Source organism: Cinclus cinclus, chromosome 4 (assembly GCF_963662255.1).
Source record: "Cinclus cinclus chromosome 4, bCinCin1.1, whole genome shotgun sequence".
NCBI lineage: Eukaryota > Metazoa > Chordata > Aves > Passeriformes > Cinclidae > Cinclus > Cinclus cinclus.
The window spans coordinates 53,483,820-53,509,410 of record NC_085049.1 but is presented as its reverse complement, the minus strand read 5'-3'; the positions used below and the strand labels follow the sequence as shown (position 1 = coordinate 53,509,410).

At 38.4% G+C, this 25,591-nt stretch overlaps 1 protein-coding gene across 4 annotated transcripts; it reads left to right on the top strand.

Annotated features, from left to right (window-relative positions):
• The first annotated feature begins 786 nt into the window (after positions 1 to 786).
• Positions 787 to 15,801, top strand: WASHC3 (WASH complex subunit 3). 4 transcript variants are annotated; one of them, XM_062492096.1, is made up of 7 exons: positions 787 to 890; positions 2,376 to 2,474; positions 4,674 to 4,739; positions 6,020 to 6,130; positions 7,708 to 7,815; positions 11,043 to 11,107; positions 14,088 to 15,801. In XM_062492096.1, the coding sequence occupies exons 1-7, from the start codon at positions 840 to 842 to the stop codon at positions 14,170 to 14,172; spliced, it is 585 nt and encodes a 194-aa protein (XP_062348080.1). In that variant the 5' UTR covers positions 787 to 839; the 3' UTR covers positions 14,173 to 15,801. The 4 variants fall into 4 exon arrangements, with proteins under 4 accessions (XP_062348080.1, XP_062348079.1, XP_062348078.1 ...); XM_062492095.1 differs by having other exon boundaries at positions 7,705 to 7,815; XM_062492094.1 differs by having other exon boundaries at positions 6,020 to 6,148.
• The last annotated feature ends 9,790 nt before the right edge of the window (positions 15,802 to 25,591 follow it).

The window sequence follows — 25,591 nt, the reverse complement described above, 5'->3', positions numbered from 1 at the left end:
TTAGATAAACATATATATGATTAAATAATTCTATTTAAATCCCCATTATGAATATTGTGTTTTCTAAGTAAATTGTATTTGATACCAGTTTGTAAAACGAGATTTTCCCACAGCCTGAAAGATTTTCCAAAATCAGATTTCCTGCCTTTGTGTAATCAATTCCGACCTATCTGCTAAGACCAGACTTCCCACTTCTGCTGTTCTTTATCTACCAAAACCAGACGGTTAATTGACAAATTGTCTGGAGATTTCACACAGTGGTCCCACGGATGTTTTTTGACCACCACTGCTTACCTGACAAAAAAAAAAAAAAAAAAAAAGAAAATATATATATATATGTATTGATTACTACAAGGAAAACCATACTATAAAAAGGAGCTGTAAACCAAGGTTCGACAGATCGTGGAGTGGGCAGTGACCCCTCACGTTCCCCAGCGCTGCTCTGTCTATATCAAATAAAACAACCTAAATTTTGCTAAATACCGAGACTTTTTGTTTCTCATTTATAACAATATGATGAGTCGGCAGGTGCAGTTCCACCTGATCTAATTTGTTCCCAGGGCCTACCAGACCCAACCTTTCTTTCCACGCCCCGAACCTACCGTATACAACTCCCCTGATTTTAGAAACACTTCAACCGTGCGCCACCACCAGAAGCTCGGGGTTTATTTATCCCCGCAGCACAGGCGGCCGTGAGGGCCGCGGCCCGGGACTGCGTTTCCCAGGAGGCAGCGCGGGGCAGCGGCTGCGCCCCGCCCCGCCCCGCCCCGCCCCGCGGCCTTCGGGGTTTGTTTCCGGGCCCAGGCCGCGGAGCGCGGCCGAGCTGCGGAGGCGCGGGCATGGATGAGGACGGGCTGCCCATCGTGGGCTCCGGCATTGACCTCACCAAGGTACGGGCTGCGCTCGCCCGGCGCTCCGCGGCTGCCGCTCCTCCTGCCCGGTGTGGCTGCGCCGGCCCTGGCGCTGGGCGAGCCCCGCGTCCCCCGGCGGCAGCGGGCGCGGGACGCTCCCCGGGCGGTGACGGTGCCGGTGCCGCCCTCGCACCCGGGAGAGGAACGAGCGGGTTCTGCTCCTCACCTGCGCCTCCAGCTGTTTTCCACAAGCGTTCTGCTGCAAGTTCTGTGATAAAGTTGTATTTAAAGCCCAAGCCGTTTCAGACATCGATCTGGGACGCAAATGCTGTGCAAAAGCTGTTTTGTTCGTTTCTTTTAACGTTGCGGAAACTTTCCTTTTAAACGTAGTTTCCGCAGGACAGTTCCAGTCGACCCAGTGATTCTTCCGTGCTCTGTGCCGCCCCACAGATTTCTGCTAAGCTCATAAGCACTGCTTGGCAAATTTTGGAACCACTGAATTGAACCTCAGCAGATACTATTGTACAGGTGCAAAGGCTGAAGGCTCGAGGTAGTAGCGACAAATGTCTCACAAAGAGTCAGGGTGTTTTAAATGGCCGTAGTGAATTGTATATTGAATGCACTGATAAATCGGCGACTAAAGAAGAGCCGAAGACCAGAGAGTCACTGTACGCACAAAAGAAGCGCAGCAGAATCTTGGCTGCCAATAATATTCCTTGTAAATCTTCCATTTAAATCACTGACAATTTCATAAGCTGATTTTCTCTGCGAGTGTTAAGACTTAAAGCAATTGTCCAAGGTTATTAACCTAAAGGCACTTAGGCGCTAAAATTTTATACATAAACTTTTGTGTGCAAGTTCCTGATTCTGGTCTTCTGTAATGGTTTAAATAAAAATGCCAATTCTGTGTTACAATATGACCACCACTCTTCATAGCAAACGTAAGATTCCACACTTTAGTCTGAAAAATATGTGAGCATCAAAACTGCTGTGCAAGATAATTTTAGGGTAGTCTGAACTTGCAAATGAGAGCCACTAAATACTTAGACAGCAACATAACTACACTTCAGTTTTGGTCATGGCTTTGGTTGTAAGTGAGTATTACTATGACTGGTCAAGTTTGCTTTTCCTTCTTAAATTCCAGAAGGAAAGATTCCAGTTTCCTCACTGTTTGTAAAAAACATTAACACTGATTTTCAGGAATATTCACAATTTCATCTAAAGTTGTTTTCTTTAAGGTAACAATCCTTCATTAATTGGGTCTTCTTGCCTTTTCTTTGTGTCCTGTATATTCTCAGTTGTCATGTTAGTAGATTTTTAGTGGAAAAGGATTTATATGAATGCATATGTGTTTAGAAAATGGTTTGTGTATGTATGCATTCATAGCAGGCACACTTAAGAGAGATTTCCAAATAATTTATTCCAAAAAGGTAAAAATTCTACACTAATTCTGACTGATATTTCAATCCAGATGTGAAAATTGACACTGATGTGCAACCTAATTTTCTTATATTTTTAATGCAGGTTCCTGCTATTCAGCAGAAAAGAACTGTAGCATTTCTAAACCAGTTTGTGGTTCACACAGTGCAGTTTCTCAACCGCTTTTCTACTGTTTGTGAAGAGGTATGTTCATTACTTTCCCAACTGTCCCTTTAAGCAATTCTAAAAATTCAGTAAATGAGAACCATTAACTTAAATATTTTTGATGCAGTAATACTGGTATCTTAAACAACAAAAAAAAAAATGTAGTCTGCTTTCTGTTCAAGGTTTCTCTTAAATAAGTGCTTAGGACAGAATTTTTCCCCAAGGGGTCCACATGAACTCCTGATTGTGCTGCACTCAGTCCTGTTTCCTTAAACTTTTGCATTTGGCACAGTCCTTGAACTTTTTTGATACAGGGAATTTATTCTGAGCAGCTTCATCTCTGGCTTTTATCTTGTTATGAACAAAGGATGCCATGTTCTTGTGGTGCATCAAAACTTACTAAGTGCTGAATGTAAACAGTTTTTATGCTGAAAAGAAGGATGTTTTTGGCAGGTGATTAGTGTAGAACATTAAGCCCTTCTGTTTCCTGTAAAACAAAAGAAAAATAAAAATATTTAGGATTACTGAGTTTATGTAATGACTTTAGAGTCAATGGAAATACACCAGACTGACAAGATTAGAATTCTCCACTGAACAGGACAAGAGTCCAAGAGTCCTCTTTGTAGAAAGGGTGTTTTCTAATGTGGCTTTGAGTGTAACCTTTTTGTCTTTAGAGGTTTTTTTGTACTTTTTCGTTAGTTTATTCAACTAAGAATGCTATACAGCTCTAGCCAGCTAGGGCAGCAGTCAAATCCAATTAGACTAAGCCATGTAATCTGAGAAATTCTGTTATTTGTTGGTGAAGTTCAGAGCCAGACCCGTGACAAGTATAAAATTTGGCTACTACATGAATATATGGAGCTTCAGATGATAAAAAGTAATTTTTATTGGGTTTTTAAACTTCTTGTAACTTGATAGGTGGGACAGTGCAACCATCTGATGATTCTGTTGTCAGTTGTCCAAAACTCAGTTGTCACCTGATCTCAGTATTCCCTCTTCCACGGGCCCTGTGGAAATCAGAACACGTATGCTTAAAGCCACCTTGAGCACGCAGCAGCACTGTGAAGTCTGCCTAATAAAACAGTTAACCAAAATGTGTTGTTACCCAAGAGACTAAATAGTTACTTTATATATACTCCTTGAGAAGTTTTTCATATTCATGAAGTACAGAAGTGTTTTTAATGTGAAAGGTCATGGTGTAAGTCAACAGAAGCCAAGAAACTCAAAATTAGAGCTGACACCATCCTTAACTTCAAATTTCTTGGCTCTTGTCTGGTCAAATAGACCCATAAAATTGCATAATTGTCTTTGCTATATCTTTCCTCCCTCTTATCCACTTAAATGTAGTACACACAGTTCCTTCCAATAGGAACTGAGTCCTCTTCATGAACAAAGGACCATCTGTAAACAAGTCAGTGCACTATCCAAAAAGACTAACTCTTGTCAGTCTTCTTCTACTTTTTCTAGCATATTGGCAGAACTACCATTTTCTTAGGGTGTTAAAGTTCTGCTTCAGAGCCAGGCAGAATCTTGCCAAGGTGCCAGAAAGCTGTCAGAATGGTACATATCTGCCAGCCAGCACTCTAGCCAACTTCACTTGGACAGGTCTGGTGGAGTATGGTAGTGATTAGTTAAAAGACTGGCAGTTCTTATGGAGTAATTTAGAAAAACTTAAGTTGTATTTTAAAAAAAAGTCAAAATTTGATTGAGGTGCACATGGAGCATATAAAGTATCTGGTTAGTTCTGATTCATTGTGGATTTAACTGCATAGGACTTTGAATCACCTGCTGTATTAATTATCAGATTTTCTCTTTGTATTTGCTCAGTTACGTACACACACATCATCATGTATTTTCATCTTCCACGTTTGGGAAAAGCTTTGAAGAAAGATCTTTTTGGTAACGGGGCAAGTACAATGTGTCTATCATTATTCTCCAGTTGCCCGGAGTAATACCCTATTTACTTTGGCTTTCTTTTGTACATATCTTAATTTCTGTCATTATATGGGAAAACCAACTGCAGAGTAAAATTGTTTAAAATTTGAACCGCTGTAGCTACTGTAGTAAAAAGGGTTGTCATTGCTTCATTTATTTCATAATGTGATAATTTTATTTACACTGTACTCTGCCTTCAGCAGGGTGAAGACAAAAGTGGCTTTTTTTAACTAGATGCAAACTGTTTTATATGTATAAGTGCATAGGGGAGTGTTTTCACATCCTGATTGTTTTCTGTTTTAGAAATTGTCAGCACTCTCTCTCCGTATCCAGCAAATTGAAACCACGCTCAATATTCTGGATGCAAAGGTCTGTATGGATATAGACTTCATCTTCTAACAGTGACAGGCTGCTAGATTATGTGAGCTGGCTTCCTTTTTACACTCTGAACTGAGCAAAGAAGTTTTCATAAGAGGTTTGAAGGAGCTAATACAGAATCCTGATACCAAAAGCTCTCTCTCTGCATACCTTGCTACTTATACTGTGTAACATTTGAATATGTACTCGATACAGAAGAAAGGAACTAGCAGTACCTAGTGGAAAATTTGAGTTTGTTAAGCATGTGGAACAGGAAAGGAACCCTTTTTGCCATACAAACTCTAATAAGGGAATTCTTAGCCCCTTTGTAAAACAAAAGTATCTCTGTATGTTACTGGACTCTAAAGATTTCAGCTTATACAAGTAACAGGATGGAAGCCTTGTAAATCTTTTGATACTGAAATGTGACCTGAACTGGATCTAAGCTAATATAAAAGTGTTTGATTTATCTGCTTTAGCTGAAATGACAAAAGGATATAATCTTTATATCTTACATAGGTGGTCTTATATAGGAAATATTGTATATCATTTACTAGAAGAAAAAAACCAACAAAATCCCAAAGTCAGTAAATCACCCACTATAAAATTTTACCAAGTTCTTCTTTCAGTAATGATGGAGGCAATTTTGGTTGGCTTTTCTGGGAGCAAGGGTGGGATATTTTGAAAGTGTTCATTAAGATCTTTGTGGGGAAAAACAGTCTAATGATACAAACAGAGCTTACTAACTCTTACTTTTTTCAAAATATTTAGGAATTATTCGAATTGATGATTTTTGCAGAATTCTTCATAATCATGTTAAATAGCATTTCCTTCAAATAGATTTGTAGTGTGTTTAATATCCACTCACAGCATTTCCTTAAAAAAAAGTGAAAAATTTAGAAAATTGAGAAATTTGTAACCAGTCTCCCATCTGTTAGGTGATAGAGCTGTTCTTGCCATGATTTCTTTCACCATAGGGGAAGTTGCAGAGATTGCATGGTTCTCATGTGGTTGAAAAGTGCAGTAGCAAAATGCTGGGAAGGTGTGGAAGTCTTTCCTGCTCTGAAATCCTGTGTTAACAGTTAAAGTTTTTATTGTAGAAGGCAGCTGAATAGAAAGATTTTTTTTTTTTCCCCAATCAAAATACCAAAACTAGGGACACACAACAAAAAGTTGTGTGGGTTGTAAAACCTACCTGGACGATAAAAGGCAAGCAGCATGCTGCAGATTTTGTTGTACATGTAGTCTAATGAAGTGCTCATTGCTTATGTGATGATTTTTTTTGCATTCAGTTATCCTCAATTCCTGGCCTAGAAGATGTCAAATTTGAAGTGTCCAGTGCAAATGTGAGCAGTGTTACAAATGGTCCCGTGGCACAGGCTGCTACAGATCAACAGACATCTGCATCACCTCAGTCTGGAGTAAGTAATGAAGCATAGCTCATACCTTGAAGGAATAGAGCTCTCCAAGTTAAGATTTTAATGTCATTTGAAGTAGATGGAAGAAGCAAAGCTATTGGAAGTGAGCAATCAACTGTAAAAGTCTTAAGTCTAGTCTAAGGCACTTTTTGAGCAAGTGATTTAAAAAAAAAAGGCTATACCCTTTCTTAACTATGTGACATAAATAATTAGAACTAACTGAAATCCAATGCTAAATTTCTCCTCCCTCTTCTTCAATCACACTTAAATATGAACATGAATTACATCAGGGGGCTGGGAAGGTCATGACTAAAAGCAGCAGCTCAAATCACATCATTGCAGCTCTTTTCTCCTTTCTTCAGAATGTGGGCTTTTAGCTCAAATTGGAATTTCTAGCATGCTTTATTCTAAAGAGCTTATTACATCGAAGGTTTTCTGTATATTCTCCTCCTTGTACAGAAAATGCCAGCTTATTGCAAGCAATCAGCATTAAGATACCACCCCTGCAACTTTTTATCATTTTGGCGAGTTTAATGTGTGTGGTTGGTTGATTTTTTTTAACCCAGACATGTAAATCCCATGATCACCACTTCAGTAAGTGAGGCTTTCTGGCCCATTTGTAGATATAGCTCTTTTCCCAGTTTCCTCTTACAGTTTCTTCTCATGGAATCCTCAATTCTGATGTCTGCTCATTCTCTTTTTTGGTGGAAGTTACTGTGGAGAAGCAGTAGCTGAAGCATTCTGCTGCTTTTGCCTGCTTCTCAAAGATTGTAGTTCTGATTTGCAGGCAGCAGCAGAGGAGACACTGGACAGCACTGCATGTTCCAGCCACGCTAGAGAATGACTCACCATGAGTTCATTTTCTTTAAAATGTTCCTCCTCTCAGACATTAAAGTATATAAAGTATATTACATATATAAAGTTCATATATTTCTGAAAGGATGTTCCCCATACTGCTTTCAAGTGATTAGTTTTGTTGAAAAAATACAGTTTTCTATGTGCTTTTAGTAGACTAGAACTTGTCATTTTTCATTTCATTTAAATTAAACATGTTCAAGGAATCTTTGATTTCATTACATTAGCCTTTAAGTAATGATTTATACTCAGAAGTATAGTTTAGAAGTTACATGATCTGTATTAAACTTTTTTCAGGGAATCAAATATTTTGAGGAAAAAAGGCATTGGGGTACTGGAGGAGATTTATAGATGTACTCCTTAAAAATATTTTTTATAGAAAGTCTGTTTACATTTGGTATTGTGTTACTCATTAAATGCAACTTAACAGTGTTGTTAGGGGCTTTTTGGTTTTTTGTATGTTGTTCAGTAATTTAAAATTGTACCTGAAAGTGGAAAGACACTCTTGTAACAGTGAACAATAAAAGCTGGATTTTGTGATTTCATACATCTAGGAAACCCCTAATTTTGTGAGTATAGATCAGGCTAATCTTGATGAAGAAGAGTTGCATATTACCCTAAAATACCTAGGTTTATGGATTGGAATATCTCCATGGATGTGGTGTGTGCCTCTAACCACTAAAGAGTTTGTTTTTCACATACAGCAGAATAATACACAAGAAGAAGGGCTACAGAAAACAGAGGTAGTAACAGAAAATGTCACAACTGTGGCCAAGGATCCAAGATATGCCAGATATCTCAAAATGGTGCAAGTGGTAAGTCAGTTCTCGTGTCATTCTTTTGGCTAGGGTGTTAATTTTTGGTGGAATGTACCACACAGCTGTAAGTGAACTTTAAATGTCTTAAAACATATATTACAACAGTGTTCTTTAAGGTAGGATAGCATCACAGTATTCTAGCACATCTTCTCTAATAAATGTAATATATTCCCTCAGACAGCTTCTGGCAAGATCTTTCCACAAAGTTCTGCTGGTAGACTTGTGAAATGAAGGTGTGAAACGTGTAAATGCAAAGTGATATTAGCCAGAGGCACAGAAGATGCCACTGAAAGTGGAGTTGTTCTGGCAAATTGGAGTCCTTCCCTGCACACAGACTGAGTACAGTCTGAATTTACTGTAGGGTACAAAATACAGCTTTGCAAGTATAGTTCAGAACAGGAGGACTTAATATTTCTGTAAGGACCAAAATAGAGATTGCTTCACTGTCTGGTTCCACTCCAGTTTCTTGTTATTCATGATTCAGGTTTTGTTTACATCTTTATCTATGGTCTGTGCTACAGAAAAATAGGAAATAAATTATCGTAATCTCACTATTAACATGTGTGAAATATAATGAAGGCATGAGATGGTGAATGGGAGACTATTTGTGATGTTTTTAAGAGATTTGTTTCACATCCAGAAACTTAAAAATTAGATTGGAAACCAAGAGTTTATTTCAATTTATTTTCAATTTGTCAGTGGAAATTTTCCTCTAAAATATATATTAAAATTCTGGAAAGTATGACTATGTCATAGTATTAATAAAATATTGCTTAAGTTTAAACTAACTTCATGGTTTCACTCAGTCTTCAGAGAAATTATTACAATTGGTCTGCTTCATCCCTTGAATGATGTTCCAAACCTTATTCTTCACTTGAATCACAAATTGGCACTTTATAGGTAGCTTATTACAAACCATTTGGAAAACCTAGTAGTGGGATAGTAGCAGAGAGTAGAACACTTTGTTACTGTATTGATTTAATGCCAGACTTCAAAGTGGATTTGAAAGTGCTGGATGGTCTCATTACTTTGAATTTTTTATTTTTTTTTTTTTAACTGCTAGAGGGGTGAGATCTCACTTTCCACATTTCTCCTGTGTACTGGCAGTTCCTGGTGACTCCTCTGCCAGTTGTAAACAGTGTGGTAGGAAAGTCAAACTAACATACTACAAATGAATGTGTATTTTTGTATTTGCCAAACTTGTCTCCTTGTCCAGTGAAGTATTTCAGTTAGTGTCATTTATTTGCCCAAGTTACGTTTCTAGCTGAAGATTTGCTTGAACTGATAATTTATGTATTACTCACAATGTTTGTAGTGTAAAAGAGCACCATTCTACACTAAAAGTAGCTCTTCCATGAAACTGTGACAAACTCATTTTGGTGGAGTGCAGTCAAGGATAAGAAATTCTTAATTTTTAAAATTTACAACAATATTCCAAGAAATCACACAAAGGCACCATATTAACAGATTAAAATTTAGGAAAGCATGAAAGGTTAAGTAATTGTAATACCTTGATTGTATTATTAACAGGTATAGGTACAATCTTAATTGTTTTCCTTCAGATAAGAAGTCTAAAAGGGCATTTTGATTAAACTTCAGATTAGTTTTGTGAATCTGTGATATATGAGGGTACTGAGAGGATTTTTTTATCACAGATTTTAATGCACACAGTATTGGAATAAAACATACCCCGAGTGTGAACATAAAAACAATCCATTCTTAGAAGTCCTATACCAAGTTCCCTTCGATTGAAATCAGATATGAATTCTGCTTTGCCTGATCTGACTCAATTCTGTTTTCACCTGGTTTGAGTTGATGTATAAACAACTCATCAATGACTTTTGAGAATGGAACAAGCACCCTAAGAGCAGTCAAGCAGGGGAAAAACATTAGTACAAGAGGGTGTGTAGACCCACAGTCCCTGGTGTCCAGATCTATACTAGAATAACTGAGTATTTAATGACTGTTTAACAATTCAAATAAATATTCAAAATACTCACCTTTGTAATTAATGCACATTAGTTGTGAAGTACTGAGATGTTCTTTAATTTCAGGCTATTACGTTGCAACTATTTGAGTGACCTTTTTGACATTATGCCTGATAGATTGCTAGAACTGTGTATTTATGTGTGTGCTGTTCCACAGTGCTCATGAGCAAGCCTTGATTGTGATTGTTGCTGTGGAATTGTCACTAGAATCACATCTTTCTCTGGAACATTAGTCCTGACTGCCCCTTGTTTTAGCACTATTTTACTTGCTTTTAGACAAGAGGTACTAGTCCTACACTACTTTTCATTTAGAATTTCTTAGACCACCAGTCCCTTTCAAATCAGAAATTGTATCCTCATTTGTTTTGAGGTTTTTCTTCCCATATCTTATACTGGCATAGAGTGATCCAGGTGGTATTTCTGATGGCTTCTAACAGGAGATGGCAAAGCAACAAGTTGCCTCTGAGCAACTCTAGTGGAAACATAGGAGCAGTTTGTTTGGATGTATCTCATGAGAGGATGTGGGTCTTGGATATGAGGATGTTTAGGTGTAGATGAACAAAATAAAGTGCAGAAGCTGTGGAAGGACTTGCAGTGAAGGGAAGGAATTTTTTTAACCCATACATAGTTGGCTGAAATCTGTCCACAAGTCACAGAAGATTCAAGCCTGACTGCACAAGCAGGTGTATTCAGAGAAATCGCTTCTAAATTGTGCTTCTGTTCTCATGTCCTGTTTGTCTTTTTCTCCATGCTTTTTGGACTTCTCCAGTTTTTAGCACTGCCTTAAGAGATCCTTCTGGAGTGGTAGCAGAGGCACTTTCCTGGTTTTCCTCTCTCTTGGGTATACCTTCAGCATGCCCAGGGCTTTCCTAGCACAACTTCGCTGCTGTCTTTGTGCTACTTTGTGCTTTCTCCAGATTCTTACCCATACAGATAACTTCAGCTTCATGATTCTGTCTGCATGAATTGCAAGTGTATTTATACAGTCTTGATTCTCTCCCTGCAACTTTCTCTAGATGTTTTGCAATAAATATAAGATGGATTTAAAAGACCTTTAATCTCAATCATTTCTTGCTTCTAGGTTCATACTGATGGCAACTAAGATTATAGTTCCATGCTGTTGTTTGACAAGTGACATGCATAAATTTATATGAAAGTGTGGTTTTAAAGTACCTGTGTTATTTAACTCACCTGTTTGTGTTCAGTAGTTCTGTCATTCTTCCTTCTGTTACACAGGGTGTTCCTGTAATGGCAATACGAAACAAAATGATTTCTGAGGGGCTGAATCCTGATCTTCTTGAGTAAGTAATTTGTGACTCCCAGTAGGGCTTCAGTGCAACTGTGTGTTTAAAAAACTTGGAAAAACATGTGCTTAGAAAAGGTTGTTCAAGGTGTTGTGAGCTACAGCAGTGACAAGCTAGCATTTGACAATGTGCATTTACCAATGAGGACTCAAATAAAAGGTCAATAGCCATTTTCACTGCCCTGTTTAGACTACAAGGCTTTTCCCAGATACTTGCTTTCAACACTCCAATAAGAAAATGTCATTATTGTAGAATGATAAAAACAAACTAAATCTTATTTTGCTGGATGCATGAGGGACAACACAGTTGTTTCCATATTCCCTCAGTAGATGTAGTGTACAACTTGACTTCAAAATTGATGGTGTAAGTTGAAATCAGCAATTTAAAATTTTGACTGTTGGTTAAGTTAACCTGATGTGAAGACTACTAAGAATAGATAGTAATTTTCAAAGCTTCTTGTCTGACCATTAATTTTAGTCTTATTTTACAGTTGACATTTGATTTAGTTCTACTGTACTATTCCACAGAATTTGTTAAACTGATGAAAGTATTACCTTTCTTTCTTACATTGTAGACACCAAAATGTTTGAAATATTATTGCATTCTTTTCAGAAACTGTCAGGGTATTAAAAAGTCCATTTTTCCTTTCCAGTAAAGTCTTTTTACATTTTGTAAAGGCTTATTCTCAAACTAACTACTTGTTAAATAAAATAAACCTAAGGTATCATCTTATGATGGGTCAGTTTAGCTCCCAGCTACTTCCTGGTCTAGATAAACCTAAAGTAGTTATTCCTCAGTTGATTTTTTTACTGGTTGAATGAGAAATAAAAACAAGACCCTGTGCAAGTTGGAGATAGGTTTAGCAAACATGGGTTTTCTATATGTGTGTTAAATGTACTGTATTTTCTGCTGTACTTTCAAGTCCATAACTTTCTATAAATGCTGCTATTTCTTCGTGTTTGGGTGGATTTTTATAGTAGATAAAACAAAAAGATAATAGGTTAAAATTTCAAAAGCTATTTTTTAGAAAGCGTCTGCTTTTGGATTGTCTATTTTGCATTATGACAAGCATTATTACTATGGATTGAGGTTCACAGAATATGTTTGGGGTTAGACCTCAAAATCCATCTTCAAAGATCTGTGCAACAATAATGCTTAGTCAGATTTTCTTTAAAATATTACTGGCTTGAAAACTGGTTAAACAAGCTAATTATTTGGCAAGGTGCATAATGTGGAATATATTAAGGTGACAGGGGTGACCTTTCGATTTTCTTGCTTTCTTGTATTATAGGCTTTTTTCTTTATATGTATCTTGCTATTCACACTGCATTTCTTGGATGTTCAGCTTCCTTAGGTCTGCTCACTCAGTCCCAGAGAAAATTAGGAAAATTAAAGTACCCATGGCTGTGTGCTCAGTCACTTACTGCAGACTCCCCAGCTCCTTGCCACTGGCTGAGCATGGGTTATTTGTGGCTGTAGATGTGCTAGTTCTAATGTTACAATATTGTTTCTACACTCTCCTATTGGCTTTTCCGCCTCTGTTATTGCTCCTTTCTCAGGTTTTTACTGTGTTTGGTAACTGTCTGTTCTATAAAGCTCCTAATTTACCTATCTTTAACTTTCGTTTCTTACCCTTCCTCTCTTGCCTGTCTTCAGTTCCAGAAGAGTTTGTCCTGCTCTCATGAACTGAAAGAATTGAGCATCATCTTCCTCATCTTAATAAATGAGAGGTTTTGCACTGGTCTCTCCAGATCACATGTCTTTGCACAGCTCTTCTGTTTTGTCATTACTGTGGCAACAAGGAATAATATTGTGAAGTGGTATTTGCATGAGAAAGCAAATGCTTTCTTGATTTGTTTAAGAGGTGTGCAGAGGGAGGGAGAAGGCTCTTCTGCAGTTCTTTAACACACTTCTCATCTTTGCAGTGAAAATGTTTAGGAATGCTTTAGAGTTACCTTAGGGACTTCCAGCAGAGAAATTATACTAAACAGAACTAATGTTGGAAAAGAAATTCTGTACCCCTAAGATAAATAAGAACAGGATGATTAATACAACTGTCAGCTTAGTTTAAAATGCAATATTTTATCCAAGAGATGTTAACTGTCATACAGGAAGTGAATTTCTCTGAATGTCATTTTCCCCAAAGTATAATTATATGTATATTTTCTACCTTGCTTTCAGCCTTTATCAGGCTCTGTATTGCTTGTATGTCAGGTTCATTACGTACTCAGGAGGGAGAGTCCATGGAGAGCCAGCATCTTCAGGCAATAATATTAGTTAAGTCTTGAGATGGCTTGCTTCTCTCACCTTAATTTCCAGTAGATTTCCCCAAGCAAACATATTGCCACAGTGTTAAGATCCATCCTAAATATTCTCTTTAAAACTAAATACAAGAGGTCTGATCATTTGTAGTCAATAAAAATCCCATGGCTGCTCTTGCATGTCAAATTTAACCCAATGTTCTAGCCAAATTCCACTCTGAGTAATTCTTTTTTGCTTCACTAAATTATCCCTGCAGTTTTAGTTGGATACAATATTGTTCATTTCCTGTCTTATTTTTTTCATGTACTATTTACACTGCTCAGTGGTGTACAAAATGTTCCTTTCAGCCCTAGAACCTCTGAAGATTAAAAAAAAAAAAATGAATTAATCATTATTGCCTGCTTTCAACTCTTTCTACAAGTGTTTGCCACTTCTTAATGATCTGTCATCATTTCTGATGGCATCAAAGGCATGCATTCACACTGGTGTCTACAGAGTTTTGATGTCCAGTGAGTTACAGTTTCTAGTGTTTGCCTTTCAGTTGTAGGTGAAGCAATACCACTAAGGTGTGAGTTTGTGAACCATAAACAGTTAATGTGTTAAATGTTGTGGCAATAAAGTGCCTGCAGTTGTCGTGCAAGGACGTGGTGTTACGTGCTGAGCTGCTTGTGTTCTCAGCTGGATTTGCAACATGGAATGTTTTTATTGCCTGCAGGACCCCAGATGCCCCTGTGCCTGCCTGGGGAGACGATGGCAAAGCAGAAGACAGTTCTGATAGTGAATCTTCATTCAGTGACTGAAGAGACTGATTCCAGCCGTTGGAAGCCTTTGTTAAGTTCTCTTGTGTTCAGAGCTTTGGCAGACAATGGTTTTATCAGATGGCATTTTTAAGAACTAAGATCCTCTGTGTTCTCTTCTGGAAAAGGCTGAACAGGCAGCTTGTTTCAGCCTGAACCTTTCCCCCATGAAAATGAATCATGAGATCCTTGCAGTTTTTATGCTGCATCGTATCAGATTTGTTTCTGATTCTGCTGAAAGAGAGACTGACTTTGTAAGTCTCTAAGAATTCCACGCCTCTAAACCTCCATGCCTCTAAAACTGCATTCTAGTCATGGTTAGATTTTCTGTGTAACACATTTATCCTACACTGCCTTTTTTCTGCCCCATAACTTAAGGGTAAATTTACTTTGGAAAATGAAAGTGTTTCACTGATGAACTGTACTTTTTTCTCAATGTCCTATATCTGCAGTAATGCAACAAGAATTAGAGATTAGTCAGATCTCTTATGGTGGTTGCAAGTCAGTGATACTCAGATTTGAAAAAATCTAAAATACAAGTGAAAAATATATTAAAACCCATTTTGAATCTATTCAATGCCCCATTAGAGTCTCTATGAAGCTGTTAAGGGAACTCCTACTTTGGTAGAGTTGGTTTATCAGGTTCAGGTTGTGGTGTTGTAGAAAGGTACCAATGTGGCAAGGTTCATTTGAAAATGACCCTGGGAAAAAAGCAGGGGACTGGGAGATCATTAATGGAATCTCGCTACTTTTCACTGTTGTGTGGGCCAGTTGAAACCATTTTCTGACTTCATTGGCCTTGCTCAAAAGAAGCTGTGGCTGAGCAGTTTGTTTAGAATGAGAAATCACCTCCAAGTCGGTGCCTTTGCTGATTATTTCAACAAAGAAGCTAAAATTCAGTTTGTATGTGGATAAAACTACCTTGGCACCTCTTGAGGCATGCATCGAGGAACAGTATAAAGAAGTGGCTGATGTGCCCTGATGATTCCCCTCAAAATTACTTGATGTACTCCACGACTCAAAAATGATATTTCATTAAAGAATCTTCTTTAATACAATTTGTTCCACATTAAATCCTTTGCAATCTGTTTGAATTCCCCAGATTGTTGTGATTGTACCAGAATGCTGTGTGCCAGGCAGTCATTAACTTTCTGTTATTTCACATTCTTGTTGCAACTTCTTGTTTAGAAGACTAAAACGGAAGCTGCAAGTATATAAGTTTGTTAGCCTTTATGACTGAGTCAGTACCTTCTCTATTAGTTATTTGTGCCACTTCAGTAGGTTACCTGCTCTTTTTTTTTTCTGTAACTTAAGCATGGCTCCCATTTCAGCCTAGCAGACATATTTATGCTCTCTGTAACTTGTAAATCAGAGTAATGTTTGAATCCCTACAAAAGCATATATGCACTAGAGAATGTCTAGAGATGGTATTTCAATGATGGGTTAATTACTATTGAACACTTAAAATGTATTTAATAGTTAACACTTGGTAAAACACAAATATTATCATATTAGCAATAAGTATTACAAATGTAAATGTGAATGTTATTTCACAATGTATATATTGAAACACAACTTTTTAAAATCTGTATTTGAAAACTTGTTTAAGCAGTCTGTATAATAAAAGCTATCCTTTGTAAACCAAAGTTGTGATTTTATTTTATTCCTATATCTTGTTCTAAACAAGACAATGAAAATTCTTCTGAAGTCTCTGCAATTCATGTATCTCCAAAACTTAACTTTGCTGAAGTTGTATCAACCTGCTAGTTTAAGGAAGAGTTTTGGAAATTGGAATTTGGAGTTAAAGTTAACCCATGGTGGCACTCGGATTACAGGAGAACTGAATGTCCCACAGCCACTGTTCTAAAAAGCAAATTTAAGGAAGGCTGAAATTAATGAGTATTTTATGTTTGTTACTTTCAGACTGACATGAACCTGTGTAGGGAAGTAGTATGATTTAAAGAGTTTAATTGAGACATAGTAGTTAGTTATTTTTCTAAAATAAATAAGCAATGTTGCCTAAAGACATTTAAGAAGGTATAGCTTCAGTTATTTAACATTCTGAAGAAACTTTTTGTGTAAAATAGTTTTAGTTTGAAAAAAACCTAAATTCAACTGTCTTACACCACTGCAGATACGCTTTTATGTGGAATGAAAAAGAAAGCCTCTGACCTACTGACACTTGTTAAAATAAGGGATAATTAATCAGTAATTATGTATGTCACAGAATAACGGTTTCATTTATAGAGATTGTGAATTTAACTGCTTAAGAACTGGATGATTTTTTCAGGGTAGAAGTTTACTTTGGAGTAATGCAATGTTGGTAAACTTGCAGAAACATTAAGAAAAATCTTGCCACTTTCTCTCCCAGCTGAATGGTGACACACTGCACAGAAAAAATCTAAATGTCTAAATTGTGAGGAGCTGGGGGAGGAGAAAGATATAACCATCGCTTTTTACATTCAGTCTCAGCAGCCATAGTGCTTCCACTACCTTTGGAACCTCTGACCACTTCAGGCTCTTCTGTTCCTAAATACATCCCTTTGCCCTCAAACTGAAGCCAAATTCAATCTGAGGTGTTTCAGCTTAGGACACATGCTGACCCAGAGAGCTATTAAGTATGGGAGGGTTGATTTGAGACTGAATTATGTCAGCTGTGCTGGGGCTCCTTGATCTGCAACAGTTTTCTAGAGATGTGGTGCTAACCCAAAAAGCTGGAAAGTCCTTACCACAAGTGGAGAATATTCCAAGGTGCTCATTATTTGCCATCTGTTTTAGGATAGAAGATGGAGTATTCCAGCTTGGCAGCACAGTAATCAGATATATGTAATATTTTTCAAGGGAAAAAGCCCAATTTTAAGAGACTTTTATTTTTAAAAGCTTCCAACAGCAATGAACTTTCAGAAGATGCAGTATAGATTGAGAAGTGTCACTAATACATGTCTAATATACCCAAATTTTGCATGGATTTAAACTCATAATCTGGGACAATATTACAGCTTGTAGGCATGAAAACTACTGCAGAGTATTGCAGGAATAATCACTGAATGCATCTCTTAATACTAATTGTGTACTATTAGTAAACTGTATATTCTTTGTTTAAACAAACTTTTCTAAGCCCATCACCATATTCCTCATTTTGCAGGTGAATGAGAGTAGAGAATGCATAAAGGTCAGTTTCTTAATGGTATTACAGGCATTTTAAATGAATGTAGATGCCCTTAGAGTAGGTGCCTGTCTGCAGTTTTGTAAGTAAAACCTTAAAACTGTCAAAGGCAAAAACAACATCTGGACATGATGATAACTTTATAGTGAAGTCCTGGTTAAGCACTTGTAATCATGAATCTGTTCCCTCTCAAGTCTTCTGTTTAGCTACATTTGAAATGAAAATTGGTGGTTCTTTTTCCAAGCTGAGTCTCTTCCTCTCTCTTGTTTTTCTTTCCAATGGTGTGTTATTTACACCAGTGAGTAAGTGTATAGTCTGACATTCTGTGAATAAAAAATATAACAAACTGTGGCCTGTACTTGGAAAAAGAGAATATCACTAAGATCAGGACTTTGAGCTGTGTGTGATCAGGTCAACTTTGCTTTCCATAGCGGTACGCAGCAAGAAACTTGAGTTGATCCTGGGCTCAATCTGTCTGGAGATCCAATTTTCTCTCTGAAAAGCCAATTCGAGGTAACAGCTTTACAATCAATTTGTCTGCAGAACAGGACATGTATTTTCTTACTCTTCTGCAAATTTGGCATCCTGCTGTCTGAAATGCCTTCACCGGCATCCAGAGTGTTACTCTCCTGATGCTTCATGTGGTGGTGTCTCTATTCAGGGCACTTTGCAAGCAAAACAGGAACTGCCACATTAACTAGGGCCCATGTCTTGCTTAATTGTTCAGCTCTGTCTCTGCTAGAAGTCAGTACTGAGTGCCTTAAGGGAAGATGTAAGGAGCACCAAAGTCTTCCTGCAGTCCCTTTTCCTGCCACCAAGACTTCATTCTAGCCACAAGCAGAGATTGATGTTCAGTACTAAATTACAAGTTTGTCGGTGCTTCCAAAAATAATTTCATTAATTTGGGAAGCTGTGGATATTGCTGCTTAGTGCTTGAGTCACTAACTTTGTTAATACAATATTGTTTTAAGTGAGTTCCATGGACTTGTTCATTATGAGGTTAACAAAGCGGAAAATTAAAATAATGTTCCTCATGCCATACAAAAATGAGTGACAGAAACAAGCTTAGTATAGGATGTGTCACATTCTGAAGAAACAAGTTTGAATAGCCATAAATTAAAATCCATGTCATTCAGTGAGGACAGAAGCAGCACAAAGCACTCTGTTTTATTTGCTTTAAAAAATAAATAAATAAAAGGGCTGTGTCTTGACCTTCAACTAATGGATTATTTTCTCATTCAGTGTATTTCCCATTTTCAGGTTAATGGGTGGAATGGAAAAATCTGAATAAACATTCACTTTGCAAACAGTTGATTTTCTTTGCTTCAGACTTCAAAACTGGTGCCCTCTCCCTGAGGGAATGAAACGGTAAATAATAGAATTCTCTAATTTAGGTAATACACTCTTTGCCTCTCAAGCTCTTGTATGTTCTAGAATATGTACTAGAAATCCCTTCCTGGGTTTCATTTTGGCCTCCTGCCCCAGTCTGCAGAATCAGAAGTTGTAGTAAAGTAAATGCTAGGCCAGTCTTTGGAAAGAGCATGTATCCTATTGCTGAAAATACAAGGTAGAACAAAGGGATCCGAGAGGAATTTTTTACGTTTATATGAAGTTTTTTTATAGGTGATTACCATCAACTGTTTGATAAATCTTATCTTTTAAGTCACTTCTAGTGGTGGGAAGCTGAGTACACGTGAACCAACCTGCTGTGAAGAATTGGACAGTGGAAATAAACTTCCAAGGCTCATTTTAAATAAGAGCTCTCCTAAGAACTGTGATTATCCTTTTTGCTTTCCAACAAACAATCTCTAGTGTTCAGTTGACTCCATGCTCCCAGCAGATTGCATAATCCTGGTGTGATTTCCTATAGCACAGTCCAGGACATGGAGAATCCTTCCCCAGTGAGAGCCAGACTGTTCACAATGAACATCTTGCAGTGCTGATTTCTCTTTACTGCTTCCCAACAAGTCTTTGGAAAAAAAAAAAAACAAAACACTTCTGTGTGCTGAGATGATCCTTTGGTTTTCTGGATCCAGTTCACCTACTTTTAAAGTAGATTAGATGTAGGGAGGGAAATTAATCAATAAAATGAGTTGCCTTTTTTTCAGCTGTTTCATCATTTGCTTTTTCCTCAGGCGACAGCCAGTATTTCTGTAAAAAATTGATTAGATAAAAAATGGTTAATAATGCTTTATCATGTGTTTGTTGTGGTTTAAGAAGCTGATGTTAGAAACTTGCTTGCCTGCACAAAAGCATATGTCAAGAAGATAATTTCAAAACAGCTGAATTCAATATTATGGGTGGGAGTTTATTAGTAGTATTTTTGTTACTGTAGCCTCTCCATGCCTCTTATTTGGTTTTTGTATTTGCTTCCTCTTCTGTTGTAAATGTGAGGCTTTTTTGCTGTTCTTTCAACCTCCTGGCATCCTTGCTCTTCAATCATCATTGAGCTGGCCTATTACCATATTTGTAACCAAGCTCTCTTTTGAGCTTTTCCATTTTATAGGATAGCTCTGTGATGTTTTCTGCATATTTTAATTGTGAAAAGTGTTTAGCTTGATTTACTATGGAAAAAAACATCACTTTATACATGTGTCTGTCCTTAGTTTCCCTCAACTTTCAGAACCTGTTGGCTAGTTTCAGTCACATTTGGGTAGGGAGGAGAGGAAGATATCCCAAAGGGTGGATGGATTTTCTTATAGATTTGATAAAAAATAAATAGTCAAGTAAAAAGGAGAGATGGTGCAACAGCATTTGATCTGAAGCATCCCTAGCTGAAGCCTTCTTATACCCTGAGTGTCCAGGCCATAAAGAGGTGTTACCCAGTGCCCCATTTATGCTCTTCCCCTGAGGTTGGGCCCTCTCAACAAAAGCCTTTAACGCTCTCTGCTTACAGCCTAACTCAGCTATAGGATGGTCACCTGGATTTTCTTTATTCAAGCCATGTGTCAATCAGCAGAACTCCACAGCACTCATTTATTGTCAGGGAGGTTATAACCAGTGGCCTCTGGTCTGACCAGCATATAGAACCGGGGGTGCAGTAAACAGAGATTCCTTTTTCCAGGGTCTCCTGTAACATTTTATGAGCATAAGGCTGTGTAGACTGTAGTTCTGCTGTAGGAACTGCACACGTGGACTTGCATCTTAGAAACCAAAGCCAGTCAGGCACATGCTTGAGATCCCTAGGAAGTCAAATTCTGTTCATTTCCCTGAACTTCTTGCTCTAAGTATAGAGTTACCAGAAAACATTTCAAAATGTGACCAGCTTGGATCAGGAGAGATGCCATGCTTTTGTGATGACTAAAGCCTTGGCAAAGGGGACAGGAACAATAGGACAGTTCTCTTTGGGAATTACTTACATTGTGCTCACAAGCAGACCATGCTGTGCTGGTGTTGTGTAAGGCAATCCTCAGGAAATCAGGTGGGAGTACAAACTTTCCTTTTGCCGTATAAACAGAGTGTGTTGCATAACTGAACTTGTCTTTCTGCTTTAGGGATGTTTTTTTCCATTTCAGTTATTGTGTCTATATTGTCACACATATCAGCCCACCCTGCACTAGCTGTTTTTTCCAGGACCTGTCCCTCCTGGGCATCCATCCCTTCCCTCCATTACATTCTGTTACTCTCCACAGGATGTCCTGGCATTGCCATGAGCCTCAGCCACCAGCAGCACCAAACGCAGCTACCCATCATCAGGCCCCAGCTGGCTGCTGCTCCCTGTATTGCTAATCTCACCTCTCCAGGGGGCTGAATTGCTCAATCCAGCCCAAGTATTTGACACTGGATTCTTTTGTCAGCTGCCTTTGCTGGGACAGTGTAATAAGTAATGGACACGCTGTCAGGAGCAGACTTTGCCAGATGACACACAATGGGGCTCTGCTGACCCAAAAACTTGGCTTCAGGAGCTGTGGAGCCTCACCTTCCCCTGAAAGGGCTTCCTTTTTGAAAAGAGGTTATGTTTTTTGTGCATGTTGGCTTTTAGTATGTCTCTGTTGGGCAGCTCACCTACCATTTCATTCACACACTGAGCACTCAGCCAAGCTAGAGCCACAGTTAATGTCACACAACTGAGGTAGCAGCCATGCCATTTTGGATGCCACGCTTTGGCCATTTTCCATTATGTATCTTTGTTGTGGGAGACTCCTTATGACACAGGAATCACCTGCCGAGAGGAATGCACTGTGATACAAGAGAAACTTATGATCAGCAGTCATTTGCTCCTCTGTTCCAGGTTGTTTGTCTGTCAGTCACAAGCAGTTGTCACCAGTGCATTTCATGTCCTTTCTTCAGTGCACCTCAGCTTAGCTAGAGGATAGACAGCATTTCTGATTTCATGTTTGCATAGCAAATTCACTTTAGTCCCAGTCTTCACTTAATAGTTTTGATTGACCTTTTTCTCTCCAGCTTACATATGAAAAACAGAGTGAACTGGGCAGAACAAGAAAACATTCATTGATGCTTAACTTCATTATGGACAGAATCTTTATCCTCAGATTTTGAAAGTCTTTATTACATAAGCTCTTTCACATCACAAAAAAATGCATCCACACATACGCATTCTCACATGCGCACTCCTGACTTCCCAACATGTTTATATTTTCAGTTCCAGTTTGTAACACTTCATCTGTTCCTGAGCAGTGCACATTCTTTATTTATGTTCAAGATCCAAGCAAACAAAATTCCTCCAAACATCTTTTTGAATCAGAGAAGAAATAGCAGTGAAGAAAAGCAAAACAATTAAATTCTCCCCCACTTATATGAAAATTTTACTGAAGCTTGTTTTGTTACATAGTGTTATAGTGAAAACAGATGATATTTGAAACTTGGCTTTGAAGCAGGCCTCCCTTCAGCCTCCACAGGCAACCAGACATTCCCCTTCTGCACATCACTTCCAACAGCTCTTTCATGCAAAATATTTCCCTGCTTATCCTCCAGACAAATTACAATTCCTGGTCTTAAGTCATTTGTGTACTAAGAAAAATGATGTGTTGCCAACCCCGGACCCCACTCCTCTTTCTAAATCCTTTCTTTTGTAAAGAATGAAATGACAAGAAGAGGGAATCAATTCATTGCACTTCTTTCTTTTCTTTTCAGATGTTAGGGTGGCTGCAGTAGGATCAGCTGCTCGGTGGACAGCGCAGTGAGCAGCAGACACAATCAGCCTGTGTACTTGCCTGATGCCCAGGCTCAGGGAGCAGAGCTTCAGCAGCACTGCTGACACCAGAAGAGCAAATTCTGCATTTGCCTCCCCTAATCTGTGTTCTTTGTAAAATGACTGTGAACTGTTTAGCAAAATGTTTAGCTTGTTTTGATAGCTGGACTAAATTGTAAACAAATGGTAACCACATGTTATTCCACAGAATAATTTTGCTTTGTTTGCTTTCATGACAGCATTTACACAGTATTTTTGCAACCTTAATGACCTACATGATGTTTTTGTCTACAAGGACTACTCCTTTTCTTTTAAAAAAAATTAATTAACAAAATAGATTATGGCAGGTTTGGTTTCTTAAATGTAGCAGCTGGTAAATTGATGGAAACCACACCCCATAAACTTCTTTGGTGTGTACAGAGATCAGAAAATCTCTTGCTGCTGTCCCAAGAGCCTTTAACAATAGTCAGTTGAAGTTCATTAAGTCAGGATGGCAGTATACATTACTATTCTCCAAAATTCCTGCCATCACAAACCATTTTCTGGCTTCTCCTTACCTTGCCCTGAAGTGGTTTTTCTTTTGGTTTATAGTGTTTTTTTATTTTACTCCAGATTTAGGAAGAAGGGGGTACATTGTGATGAAGCCTTCTGTAAAAATCACTGACATCATCACACTGCTGTTACAGCTTTGGTCTATTTGTCTTAAGCCACAAGCCAAGATCAGATGGTTCTAGATCAGGGAACAAGAATTGGGAAAGGCAAAACCACATAAAAGCTTTTCTCCTCCATTCAAGAGTCCCAGAAGAAATCACAGATTTGTCAGATCAGCCTTACAAAAATTGTTCTTAACAAAACGAAGTAAAAATGAAAAAACAAGACCCAAAGCACTAGGGTGTTCAATATCTGAGTTATTTCATGGTAATGTTGGGAAAGCAGTACCAGAATAATTCTGTGGTTTGGTTGTTGTCTTCAAGACAAGACAGCTTTGGAAAGTTGCATGAGAGGGAACAGAAGCCTCTTGGTTAGGATTTGTAAATAGAAAACATCCTAGGGCTGCTGTCCTTTTCCTCTTCTCCTGGATCATTATTCTCAAGAAGCCACCTAATTCTCTTTGTAAATGTTCTGTGCTGCATGTGAAACAAGAAAGGAAGAAAGGGTGGGAAAAAAATCAAAACAACAACAAAAATCACAAAAAATTTTGTTGAACAAGACACAATTAAGTGGCTATTTTTGAAAGCATTTGATTTTCAAGGAGGGATATCTCCAGTTCTTGGTTCTCTAGTGTGTGAGGAGGGGAGAGTTACAGCTGCTTTAACTACTATCAGCTGCATTTTACTCCCAAGATGACATACTTAAAAATTGCATTTATTGTTGACTGAAAATATAAGAAGCACCAATGCTACTATTTCTCAGTGTTTCTCTATGGTTTTTGTGTTTTATATGTAGAAAGTTTTTCAGTAAAAGTTAAAAAATACATCATGAACAAAGGCTTGCTTTTCCCTGTAGTTAAAGGAGTCACTGAGATTAAAGAAAGATTAAAGTTCAGGGGTCTGTCCTAAGAGTCTCTTTCATTTCTACTACACCTACTGTTTTACCTTGCAGGCTGTCACGTTTTTCATTCCTTCTAAACCCTTTCTGCATGACATTAATTTGCATAAGCAGTCCTATGGCAATAGCAGGAATCATATTTAACTCTCTAAACCAGAGCATTTATCCATACTTCCCAAAAGTATGTCAGCTCTGAGCACAACTGGTCAAGATGCCACTTGAAATTCCTGCCAGCTCTTACACTGTGGTGGTGAATCTGAGCTGGTTGCAGCAGCTTGAGTCAATTTTCAGTTCCTTTTTTTTTCACAGGAGCAACTGGAGCTCCTGGAGAGAAAAGACTGACCTCCTCCTTTTGTTTCCTACAACTCCTTCTTGATGCCTCACTGACTTGCCTAGTCTCCTCTTTCTATGCTTCTCTTCATCCTCTGCATCCATTTCCTGCAAAATGCTAGAGAAGTATTTCTAAACATTTCAGACCCATTTTGAGCAGAATTTTAGACCTGCTGTGTTCCAACCACTGGGATGATATATTCCAGACCAGATGTCCTGCTTGGGATGATTTTTTTTTTTCTGAAACTCCTGATTCAAAATTATTTATTGAGAAAGGGGAAAAAATTCTGGTTTTATTTTTTTCTTTTTTTTTTTTTAATAGTACATTTTAAAAGTTTCAGTGTTCTCACATTTAGATCAGAGGGAGGACCTTTGCCAGACAGCACCAAGGGCAGGTTCTCTTCCCCTGAGTGCAGCTGGGACAGGAACTGAGGCTGGTGGCAAGGCAGGAGCAGAGCTGTGAGCAGCAGCACAGGCTGTGCAGGAGGAGAGCATGCAGGGTCCAGACACTGGGTCCAGGTTGAACTGAAAGTCCAGATCACAGGCAAATCTGTAGTGGCAAGGCAGGTTTGAAATGAAGTCGACTTTAATTCACATTCCAGTCCAGAGAACACCAAGTCATTACACACTGCAGTGACCACCAAGCACGTTTGTCCTGTGGAGAGAGCCAAGCTAGAAAATCAGACCATGAGGTTTTCTTAAAGAATTTCAAGACTGGTGAATTGCCTCCTCAGTTGTCTCTCTCCTGCCAGAGAGGTCCAGCCCCATCAGAACTTCATAACCTTCAGTAAAATATTTGTAAGCCTCACTTTTCCACTTGTGCAGTGAGGACAGTGTCCTTGGTAGCCCCAGCCTGGCACCACAGCAGCAGGAGTGAGGGGGGACAGGACCAGTGCAGCAGCCCACAGCAGGGATTTCCCTGTCCATTTCTGCCACAACACTTTCTGCTGAGCTCCCCTCGGCTTATAAGCATCAGAACACCATGTGCAAGAATCATGGAGGTAATGGCTGCCCTGAACCACCACCCAGGAAAGACAACAAAATTGGAGGTTCCCTATGGGAATACAGAGCATAACTGCAAAATCAAAACACAAATGGCACTGCACTTGCAGGGGAATCTCAGGTTATAGTGTTGCAGAGGTAGCTTGAAAACTGACAATTTACAGCTTGTGTGTTTTGGGGGCAAAAATAACTCATAATGGGCTCAAAGCTTGGTTTTGGCTTGA